At 37.8% G+C, this 12,417-nt stretch overlaps 1 protein-coding gene across 2 annotated transcripts; it reads left to right on the top strand.

Annotated features, from left to right (window-relative positions):
- The first annotated feature begins 7,773 nt into the window (after nucleotides 1-7,773).
- Nucleotides 7,774-11,441, top strand: isl2b (ISL LIM homeobox 2b). 2 transcript variants are annotated; one of them, XM_016566132.1, is made up of 7 exons: nucleotides 7,774-7,849; nucleotides 8,184-8,373; nucleotides 8,583-8,842; nucleotides 10,049-10,332; nucleotides 10,719-10,886; nucleotides 11,063-11,198; nucleotides 11,235-11,267. In XM_016566132.1, exons 1-6 carry the CDS (start codon nucleotides 7,792-7,794, stop codon nucleotides 11,177-11,179), a joined length of 1,077 nt encoding a protein of 358 aa, XP_016421618.1. In that variant the 5' UTR covers nucleotides 7,774-7,791; the 3' UTR covers nucleotides 11,180-11,198; nucleotides 11,235-11,267. The 2 variants fall into 2 exon arrangements, with proteins under 2 accessions (XP_016421618.1, XP_016421617.1); XM_016566131.1 differs by having other exon boundaries at nucleotides 11,063-11,441.
- The last annotated feature ends 976 nt before the right edge of the window (nucleotides 11,442-12,417 follow it).

Below are 12,417 nucleotides of genomic sequence, written 5' to 3'. Positions count from 1 at the left end.
TACGTTTTCATTGCAAAATTAAGATGCAAATTATATTTTCTGAAAGTTATGATGTCCCTTTCCTAAACATGATTATTTGTTTGCTTTTAAATTATACATACATAAAAGATTGTATGTAAACATGTATTTTTTTTTATTTGGAGAAAACTGTGATATTTGGATGCACCCCACACCTAGCTATTGAACACACTGGATTATATAGATATGACTGAATTATTATTTAAAATATTTGTGTAAAATATCAAGATGACAGGGTGGACCAGCACATAACAGGGTGGACACATAATGCAGAACACACAAAGCATGACAAAATATGACAATGAAACATTTATTCAAGCATATTAGCTTACAACAAACTGTGATTAGCTAAATAGTTAGTCTGGTTGTTGAAGAGAATTTGGTATATTTAAACTTACATATTTTGAAAATACTGTATTCTAATCACTTCTGGCATATTTTATGCTGACAGGGTGGACATGCTAAGCTTTGGTAAAGCAAGTAAGCAAACTCATACGAAGAAAATTTGTCAGTTGAAAAGTCACTAGTGATGTTACGTTCGTGAACAAATCTTTTAGGTGAACGAATCGTTCTCGTTCACGTAATCCACTGACTCATATTTCTCGTTCACTAAAATTCCACCCTCCAGAACAGCGCGGCGCTATTAGCAGCGCATGCGCAGATCAGTGAACCATGTAGCTCTGTAGACGGTTTCATCCTGTCAAAGAATGACTAAACCTCGAGCCAATAGCCTTTGAGTTTGAGATGTGACGGAGCATGTGATTTGTTGAATGTAGTGAACGAATACGCCCTTCACTGGACGAGTTTCTTTTGAGTCTGAACGAGAGACCCTGCGTACCATTCGGAAGGGCTCATCCCTATGCCCTAATCCCACCAAAGGGGTTTACATTCCGGAGTGAGAGCTTTTGAAGGGTTGAAGGGTGTAGGGGACCAAACAACTGTTTCTTGAAGTGTCCTTCTGCGTCATCATCACATGCCCACACGGAGGCGCCGTCATCATGCAAAGAATCTGCGCAAAGGATCATGGGAGCCCGAAGTGTCCAGTTGTAGCCTACCCTTCGAAATCCTTCATGAAGGGCCCTTTGAAGGCCCTGTCCCAAATGGCACCCTAAACCCTCGCGGTCTTCCTCTGAGTCCGCACTTTCGTGAAGTAATGCCGCTTTGACTGTCGGGTAGAAGTCTGCTGCGGAGCTTGCCCCAGTGCGGGCTCAGCAGAAGTGCGGATCAAGGGCGCATAACGGCCGCAAAGGGGGCGCTCGCGAGCACCCTTCTGAACGCTAAAATGACGGTTGGGACACCCTAAGGTCTTGTGGACTTAAGGACACGCGCACACGGCGGCCATTGTAAAGGCTGATTTATACTTCTGCGTCGGACCTACGCCGTAGCCTTTACGCCGTATGCTATGCGTCAGTTTTCATTTATACTTCTGCGTCGTTGTCCGCATCAACGTGCAGTACACATGCAAACCGCTAGTCAGCAGTGTCCACGGGCATGTTGCTGGTGTAACCCGCAGTACCACGGCAAAAGCCGAAGAAGAAGCGGCTCGTCGGAGAAGCATTATAGCCATGACGGCGGCAAATAAATATCAAATAATTAAATCATTATTTAAAACTACAAAAAGGAGACAACAACGGAACAGGAAGCATGTCAATCTCGATCAGCAATCAGCAGAAAGCGGATGCAAAGCGCAGTTGTACGTACTGTGCACATACGCTTGTTTATATATTCATATTATTTATGAATGTGTAAATGTCTGACCAAACAATTAAAATGTTAATTATGCAAGAAAACCTTGTGCTTTGGTCATCTGAACAACTTATTTAGACTTTATTTATTTAATGAGTAGATTATACACACATTTTAATAAAGCCAAATCAGTTGTTTGTAACAAGTAAATACTTTCGTTGACTTAAGACATAACACATAAGACACTCTTTTTCGCCACCTGCTGGCGTTTTTATGTAATATGAAGAAATGGTCACTGAACGAATCAGTGAACGAATCTGAACGAATCTCTTGAAAGAATCAAAATTTCCATCACTAAAAGTCACCAACTTACTCAACTCAGCCGTTGAAATTCCCGCCACTGAAGAGACAAAAAAACTGTTGTCCTGATGTCACTAAAGGGGATGGCCTTTTCTTAAAGGGATCCCTGGGTATTAAGACTTGTATGGCTTAATATAATGTAAATGATGTCTCTTCCTGAAATATGTAGTAGAAGATCCATTAAAGATTTATGTTATTTTAAAAATCACATCGTTTTATACATATTTTGGACTATGGGGGGCGCCATTATTCTGATGACGTAAAATGGTTGCACTCGGTGAGCTACTGCCGCTACCTGTTGCTAATTTTACCACAACCCAACTCGGAATAGACAACTCGGAAAATAAAATACTGTTATGATGACCACAGCTACTGAAATGTTACTGTTTTTGCTGTAGTTTGGATCAAATAAATGGCTTGGTGAGCAGAAGAGACTTCTTTAAAAAAATTAAAAATCTTACAGTTCAAAAACTTTTGACTGATATATACACACACACACAATAATAAAAAAATATATATTTTTTTATTATTTACCTTGTGGCTCCTGGAAACCACAACAAATGCCATGTGTGTTGGTTTGGCAAATCAAGCTCTTTCTGAATCTGATTAATTATTCATGTTTTACTAATTATTCATATTGTAAAAATGCAAAAAAAAAAATGTTTTTTTATTTTCTTGCATTTAAAATCCTCTTCCTTCAATAAAATGGTACTAAAGACACATGACAAATGGTATTCACAATATAATAATGCATTTTTCACCTTTAAAGATTCAGTACTTAAAATTGCAGGAAAATGTATGTAAATAAATTGAAGAAAATTTTAAAAACAGCATTAACTGGTCGTTAAAATTTAATCTGATATGTATTTATCTAGATATGTTTTTGCAACCCTGAAGCTCAACAGAGGTTGAGTGATGCCACAGAACAACAACTCAAAGCACAGGAGTAAATCAACAGCAGAATGGCTTAAACAGTCATTAGGTCAATGGTTTTACATACTTTCCCTGTCCTGCATTGTGAATGTTCACATTGTGTTCCATAGAATTGTTTGTGTGTATTTGTCTACTACAGACAGATAAGACCATGACCAAAATCATGACCACTTTATGCAGAAATGCAGACAAATCCAAATGGTTCAGAAATATATTCCTGCAACTATATATATAAAAAAAGTGGTTTGGATAATAATCCTTGAGAAATAAAGTACTTGAAATCAATTGGACAACTAATAAAGAATGAACTATGCAGGAGTGAATGCACAGTTTCTCATGTTGCTCCACAGAGGAGCTGACACAAATAGTGACACATATTGGTAACGGCTCTTAATGAATGTGCAAGAGCTGTTCTGTGTTGGCAGGGGCAGAGATACAAGCTCAGCATTTGTAAAATAAAAAGGCCAGACTGACAGGAACACTGTTATGATTATAATGGGACTGCTTCCTCTGCTAATTAAAATTAATTAAAATAAAATTAATACTAATTATTATGTGAATGCTGCATTAAATCAGACGCATGTTAAATTATATATAAGCAACATGATTCTACTTTCAGAGGCACATGCATGAGGACTAGGCTTGCCGCGATAGACGGTGCTGACGGTGATACCGTTGTTAAGCCGCAACACCGGTTACATCACTTGCCCACCGCGTCACCGACCCCCACCGTCGTTTTGATTTTTTATAGTAATAAAAATCATTTAGTTCAGTAAAAGAACAGACACTACAATTAAAAACTGAACGCGGCTATTTAAAAGCGACGGAAAGCGAGGAAAAGAGGGAAAATTCAAACTAACTAAAAACGAACAATTGCTTTACTCCGAATTGCCGCTATTTTAAAGTGAAAGTAAAATGGGCACACCGCTTTTACAAGCTATTTAAAAGCGAAGGAAAGCGAGGAAAAGAGGGAACGCCCCGCCCCCGCGGTGATACCGGTATTACCGGTGTTGTCACACGCCGATTAACCGGTGGGAAAATTTCCTCACCGACACAACCCTAATGAGGACTTGATTTTTTTCACCACTGTTATTCTGAGCTGGTGCTAAAATCGGCCATAAGCATTTACATGAGTCTTATCGTATCAAAAAGAAAACCAGGAAAAACTCTATGCACATTAAAAACAAAAATGAACAGAAATAACCTTTAATAATAATCACTGCTATTTATGGTTATGGCGTGATTTATTTATTGCCATTTGAAATTGTGTGCATTGAATTCTGACTGTGGTTTTGGCACATGTAGCTGTTTGGGGGCTGGCTGGACACACAGCACTTTAAGTCTCATTTTTGATGAGAGCAGTAAATAATTTAGAGCTTAAAGCTGCCATTAGCCACACTTAAACTCTGCTAATGCAGACCCCTGACAGCTGGCCTATCCCCATTGGATGGGACCATGGATCAAACAGTTCTGAACGAAATAATGGGCCATGCTGAAGCACAAAAATCTGTCAATAGGCATGTGTTGTTTTTGCTTCTGCATGTTTATTGGTTATGCTGTGGTATTACACAGAAGGTTACATGGCTTATGACTTTAAATCCATTTAATGTTTACATGCATGTTCACTGCACATTAAGAATTTAGTAGAGGTACAGGATATTACAATTAAAAACAGTGACCCTGTGGCAGCCTTATATTGCATTGTTTCTTGAGCATAGCGTTTCAATTATAATTGATAAATCTAATGATTCTGGATGTTTATTTTCAATCATGCTTTATCCTTACTGTGACAATTAGGACCCACAATAAATATAGGCTACTGAGCTGTGTTTGTTCAGGTGAACATGGACATTTCACTTGCTATATAATGGTACCACCCTTAAAGGATTCACCTAAAAATGAAAATGTCTGTAAATGTCAATTATAATTGATAAATCTAATGATTCTGGATGTTTATTTTCAATCATGCTTTATCCTTACTGTGACAATTAGGACCCACAATAAATATAGGCTACTGAGCTGTGTTTGTTCAGGTGAACATGGACATTTCACTTGCTATATAATGGTACTACCCTTAAAGGATTCACCTAAAAATGAAAATGTTTAAGGGTTACGTGGCCTAATGGTTAGAGAGTCGGACTCGTAACCCGTGTGTGTTCACTGCTGTGTGTGTGCACTTTGGATGGGTTAAATGCAGAGCACTAATTCACATGTCACGTCACTTTATAAAGAGATCCAAACCTCTGTGACTTTTTTCTTCTGTGATATTTTTTTTGAAACGTCTTACTAAGCAATCAAAACACCATGTAAAGTGAACTGTAAAGTAACTGAAAGGGGTCAAATAACATTCTAATAAATAACAATGACAAATTTGATCCGTTGAAAATCCCCCCTTCCCTGAATAGCTATAAATAACGATTTAATTCAATTGTAATTCAAAAACTGTAGTTGTATTCATTTTGCAGTTTCATTAACTTGATCTCTGGTAAAAGCTAGCTACTATTAACATCGCTGCACGGGTTTTAAGCATATGTTTATGAGAATTTTGGGACATTTAGTAAGCTATATCATAGAAAGTTTACCGCGTGATGCAACAAACTTTTTTCGCAAGAAAACGACAGAAACATAGGCTATAGTGACTGAAAACAATTTTAGACGTGCATAAAAATCATATGACTTTGCCTCAAGTCATTGACTGAATAAAATTTTACGCTTAACAAGAGTCACCGTGGCTCAGTTGTTTCAATTTCCGTGAATTTGTTTTTGTTCTCTTCAAAATATGAGATAAAAACGTAGATATCTATGGGTTAAAAGGCTATAAATAGTTTTGCGATATTTCTTCTTTTTTCCGCATAGGCCTATATTAATCTCTCGAATTAATGGACGCATCACAGCTGGCAGGTGTGAAGACTGTCTCGTGAAAGTCAGACAGTTACTGAAATGAGAAGGGACAAGGGAGTTACCTGTGGCACTATAGGCTAGGACACAATTAATTTTCAATGAGAGGTCTCAATCTCTTAAAACTGCCGCAAACCCCTACTGTTTTCAACCATGCTTTAATATGCTTAATAATAGCAATGTCACATCGCAAAAGACAGTTCTTTTCTGATCGTTTTAAAAGTACAGAACCCACGTGCTTGGTCTCCGGAGCGCCCCAAGAAGTCACCCTTCAGTTCGAGCGCTGATGTCAGCATAGCTATTACTGTACATCGCGGCTATTCCCTTGGGTTTTAGAGATTGAGGTTGTTGTACAAATGGAGGAAGATGGCACGAAAGTTCGTCTTGATGAGCTAATGCATGTGCAGTAGGCCTATAGCCGGTTTTCATGCAGGGCAGAAATAGACCTTTTTCTCCGTTATATTTTTTATCAGAATGCAAAGTACATTCGACCATTAAATTGTATACAGTTTCATACAGCTAGCCTATCTGGAAGCATAGCAGTGACGAATTGTTGGTGATAGATGGGAGCCATGGGTTCATTATTAAGCAGAGATGATAAAGTATAGGCCTATTACAATTTTAAATTCTTATGAATAACAAAAAAAATAAAAAATGTTGTTCATCCCTTATGTGACAGAACTGAATTATCACGTCGTTGCAATATGTCCTGTTCTCATATTCTCCTTTTAAAGTCTGAAAAACTGAAATAGTTTTGAATGACACAGTTTGAAATGTCAGCACTGCTTAAGGTTACAATAACGTTAAAATATTAAATTGTTCTAAAACGTTTTATTTCTTCCTCCAGTTAGCTCTAGCCTATTTGTAGGCTGCTGATGGCAATTGGCCATAATATGAACTCTTTCATCACTGTGCTAGTGACTGCACTCGGTGTCTAATCAAAGTATGGATGAGAGATTAATTTTCCCATATTTAAGCATACAATTTTTTCTTAAATTGTACCTCTTTTATTTAGGCTATACTGTGGCAATCAAATGAGCAATAAGATAGCCTATAAGTCCATCTCATTTTAAAAATTTAGCCTAAATTAGAAATGGTTAAATGAAACATTTTAATTCAAAACAGCAAACAAAATTAAATACAGGCCTTTGGGATTTTGGATTTCAGAATTCAGTAGGCATAATTTCGTCAAGAATAAGCTTTACAGAATCTAGACACAGTCCAGTTTGCTGAACACGATTTATATAGGCCTATTTAGATATTAAATAATCACTGCCATTTATTATACTGATCTAGCCTATCTGTTTAAAAAATAGGCATACTACAGTCTTGTTTTCAGATTTGTTTTCTTAAATGAATAGTCTATAAGATATTGTTGGGGTTGTGGGTTTAGCTTTTCAACCAATATGTCACCCTGATAGTAGGCTACTTCGATACTAATGAGCCACTTGACATGATAGATCTCATATTTCCTAAAGGTATGGTGTGAATCCAAGAACCATAGTCTACCTTACACTGAAACACCCTGAATAAAATAACGTTTTTTTCCCCACGTCTAATAATCTCCCGCAGCAAATTAAGATGTTTTTATATTTTTCTGAAACAACAAGCACAGTTACCTGATCATGTCTAGGGAGTGAAACGAATCAATATCGGGTGCACTGTGACTTGTTGCCCCCTACTGACGCGTCTTAGTTCGGATTTGCGCCTGACGTCACGTCTCGTGCGGCAGACAGCAATCTCTCTCTCTCTCGCTCTCTATCAGCCCCTGTTCCTGCGTTTACCCCCCTCTCCATCTCTCCTCACACTGGACTGAGTTTGCGGGGCAGCCGGGAGCGGACACTACCTTTTCTCTCTTCCTGTTTCAACAAGCAATCTTCTCTTCAGGCAACCTGTATGGTGGATATAATATTCAGCTCTTCTTTTTTGGATGATATGGGGGATCATTCCAAAAGTATGTATTTCTGTGAAAAAACAAAAAACTATATGCCCTACAAAAATTTACTTTATGTTTAAAATTAAGCGTTTAAATTTGATTCAATGTTGTTGCATTTGAAAAAAAAAAATGATTATGTTAATGATTAAGCCTACTGTTTTTTTCTGCTACTGCTTCTGCAGTATATCTGTCATCTGAGAAATAGCCGACTGTCTTGATCTTTTCACTATCCCAATGTTAGTTAGCCAACAAACCTCGATGATTTCAATTTTTATGAAATACTTATAGTCTAAATTCTCGACTCTCAAACTCCTGTATAAGAGCTCAAAACAATGTTCTTTTCCATGCTCAGAGAAGTCCGGACTTGCGATGTGTGTAGGCTGCGGCAGTCAGATCCATGACCAGTATATTCTGCGTGTCTCCCCTGACCTGGAGTGGCATGCAGCCTGTTTGAAATGCGTGGAGTGCAACCAATACCTGGACGAGAAGTGCACTTGCTTCGTACGGGACGGGAAAACGTACTGCAAGAGAGATTATGTAAGGTAGGTTTTTTGTTTGTTTGGTTTCTTTCGGGAAAAGTGTGAATTATTTTTAATAAATCTGGTCGCATATGTGTTTCATATTTATAATGACCAAAACATCTGGCAACAGACTGTAAAATTAAATTAAAGTGGAATTAAAAAGCATGCTTGAACTTGCTTGGTTTCGTCACTGCACAAATTAAATTATTTTTCTATTCTACATCCAACAGACTGTTCGGTATAAAATGCGCAAAATGCACTTTGGGCTTCAGCAGCAGTGATTTGGTCATGAGAGCTCGGGACAGTGTGTATCACATCGAGTGTTTCCGCTGCTCGGTGTGTAGCCGGCAGCTTTTGCCCGGGGACGAGTTCTCCGTCCGGGACGAGGAACTGTTGTGTCGAGCAGATCATGGTCTGGCCCTGGAGCGCGGATCAGGCAGCAGCCCTCTCAGTCCGGGACACATCAAAAGCAGAGGACTGCATATGGCAGGTCAGTAGCACATGGCAACCAACTGACTTACGCCTATATGTGACCCTGGACCACAAAACCAGTCATAAGTAGCACGGGTATATTTGTAGCAATAGCCATTGCATGGGTCAAAATGATCGTTTTTTCTTTTATGCTAAACTCATTAGGATATTAATCATGTTCCATGAAGATATTTTGTAAAATTTCTACCATAAATATATCCAAACTTAATTTTTGATTAGTAGGCTAATATGCAATGCTAATGACTTAATTTGGACAACTTAAAAGGCGAGTTTCTCAATATTTTGATTTTTTTGCACCCTCAGATTCCAGATATTCAAATAGTTGTATCTCGGCCAAATATTGCCCTATCCTGACAACCCATACATCAATGGAAAGCTTATTTATTCAGCTGTCAGATGATGTATAAATCTAAAAAATTTTAAAAATTGACCCTTATGACTGGTTTTGTGGTTCAGGGTCACATATTATTACAGTCGTATCGGACACGGACGTGTAGAAATTATAGTAGTAGAAAACAAAACAAAAATAAATTATTTGGAACGGTTAGCGCTATTTATTCGGAACGGCTAGGCCTTATTTAGCCTAAGGTCAGTTTTGGAACTGAGCACATAGGCTAAACTGAAAGGCAGGCCTAATTGTATAGGCTACTGTGGGAGGAATCGTGTAATGTTGTTACATATTAGCTTACAGGCCGATCCGCTTGATAACTTTGTTTAGTCAACCACTGATAAGCCTGAGCGGCAGGACACCGAGAGCTACAATAGACTCAACATGCTCGTTAATTTCCTAATTTGCAAATGCATATTTGCAAAATAAATTATAATCATAATTTATATATAAATTAATAATTATAATATCTGTAGTGCAGTATATTATTGGCTGAATTAAACGTAGCCTAATATTGATATTAAAATTAATTAGCCTAGGCTATATTATATAAACCAGATTCATTCGAGGATTTTAAGTTTTAGTTAAAAAATGTCTGTCCTGAATATTTGTAAAATCTATCTATCTATCTATCTATCTAGTTAAATTTCCAAATTTATTATAAGAGTTTATTCTTATTCAAAATGCCTATGTAATTTTTTCAACGGCATTATTATTTTTGACATTTATATTGTCTAGTAGCATATTTTATGTTCTTTTCAAACTTATTCTTTTAATTATTATTTTAAATCATTCTTTTTTTACATTTTTGTTCAGCTGATCCTGTGTCGGTCCGGCAAACTCCTCATCGGAACCACATGCACAAGCAATCGGAGAAGACCACTCGGGTGAGGACGGTGTTAAACGAAAAGCAGCTACACACTTTACGGACGTGCTACAATGCAAACCCGAGACCAGATGCGCTCATGAAGGAGCAGCTGGTGGAGATGACAGGCCTGAGCCCGCGGGTCATTCGAGTCTGGTTCCAAAACAAGCGCTGCAAGGACAAGAAGAGATCTATCCTCATGAAACAGATACAACAGCAACATGGCGATAAGACCGTACGTGTCTTGCTAATGCCCTTTCAGTGTGAGAAATTTAGCTTACCATGATGTGCGGAAAAAAACAGACTTAACCAGTACGGCTCTGAGTGATGCCTGACACTTATGAGCCGAGATGATTTTAATTGTGTCAGTAATTCGACTGCAGTGTTGGCTTGAAGCAAATTAGCTACAGACCCCTACTGTGGGTGGTTTGGGGAATGTTTTAAACTCTATATCATCTGGAACTGCCCTTATATATTAGGCTATAGTTTTCTTTTATTTATCAAAAAATTAAATAAAAATGATTTAGGCCTAACTCTGTTTTGTGATGCATTGTCCCTTATTAAAATGCCAATATGAAATGGTCTGGAGCTGTGTCCCTGATCGCAGACTTTTTGGTCCAGAATCTGCAGGGCATGACGGGCACTGCGCTGGTTGCAGGCAGCCCAGTTCGACACAACCCCTCAGTGCCAGGACACCCGGTGGAAGTGCAGACTTACCAACCACCCTGGAAAGCTCTCAGCGAATTTGCACTTCAGAGTGACTTAGATCAACCTGCCTTTCAACAGCTGGTGAGTGTAAAAAAAAATCAAAGTTGCTTTTGACATTTTTTATGGTTTTTATAGTCTACTTTACTGTATAGGCCTATGTCAGACTGAGATTTGCCTATCATTATAATTATAATAATAATAATTATTATGTCTAGCTATTTTTTTTATTTATAGTTAATTTTGTCTCTCACTTTCAGGTCTCTTTCTCGGAATCCGGTTCTTTAGGAAACTCATCTGGCAGCGACGTGACGTCTCTTTCTTCACAGTTACCGGACACACCGAACAGCATGGTACCGAGCCCGGTGGAGACGTGAGAGCGACTGCTCGTCTGTTCCCCGGGAAATCATGAGAACAGCTCATATCAAGGACGCGGGAAATTCCATGACCATCACCGGACAGCGCCATCAGACATAGGCTATAGCAAAACCTGCACTGGGTGGGAACAGAGGAACCGTTTTTCCTAAAATCCGTCAACAAGTCCGTGGTGACACTGGGAGTGAAATGATGGAAGTGAAACTCTGCATAGACCTACACTAAGTGAGGGACCTCGAAATGGATATTCTTTATTCGTTATGATGACTGTTGTAGGCTATCTGTGGTTTTTGGACATTTTTGGAAAAAATCTTTTCAAAAGACTCGATTTTTAAAAGATGGGATTTTTTTCGTTGTGAAATTTATTGGCGGACCGTGTCTTTGAACAAAATTAAGTTATTGTTATTTATTGTCACATCAATTCGCAAAAGAATAAATCAGCACTGAAAATTTTTATTTATATTTGTGAATGTAAAATGCGTGAATAGGCTATGCTACTCTTATGAAAAGGTTTAATTTCTACAGAAAAACGGAGAGGTGGAGTTTAACTATATTATTAGGCTATTAGTAGTAGGGCACTCATTATAGGCCTAAAATTATATAATAATTATTACACAAAAAAGAATTCGGAGAAAACATTTCTTAGGCTATGCTACATTTATATAAGCATACAGTAATTTCTTTCAGCGGAAAAATAGCCTACATAAATGGCTACACATTGATTTGTTCAAAATCTAGTAGGCCTAGGCCTCAATAAGGATAGGGCTCTATATTATAAATTAAATAAATTAGCTAATCTGCCGAATAGAAAACATTTTGCAGGTGCAAAACTATTTCAATGTAAATCATGATTTTTAAAAAATTAGACTAAATTATGTCGTTTTTTCGTTGTCAGATTAGATCTTTAAAATGATTAGGCCCTATCCCCTTTTCCTTAGCGAATTTACGTGTCTAGGCAAATGGTTCAGGATCGCGTGAGCTTTTATTTACTTGTGCCGTTACACCACAAACAATACATTCAACAGAACCGGAGCGTGATTTGAAGATATTGCAGATTCACAAACGCACAAAGAAAAAGCGTAAGCACAAATATGCACAGGAAATTGAGCTGAATTATAGGCTACTGCTTATTAAATTGCCATCTAAATATTATTATTCGTTAACAAGTCGATATTTTAAAACTCATTCACGAGTTAAATTTAAGTGAATTTTAAGAAAAAAAACGCTGTTAGCTTTTTGT

The sequence above is a fragment of the Sinocyclocheilus rhinocerous genome, unplaced genomic scaffold, assembly GCF_001515625.1.
Source record: "Sinocyclocheilus rhinocerous isolate Xijiao unplaced genomic scaffold, SAMN03320098_v1.1 scaffold19, whole genome shotgun sequence".
NCBI lineage: Eukaryota > Metazoa > Chordata > Actinopteri > Cypriniformes > Cyprinidae > Sinocyclocheilus > Sinocyclocheilus rhinocerous.
This window is presented reverse-complemented; position numbering and strand designations above follow the sequence as displayed.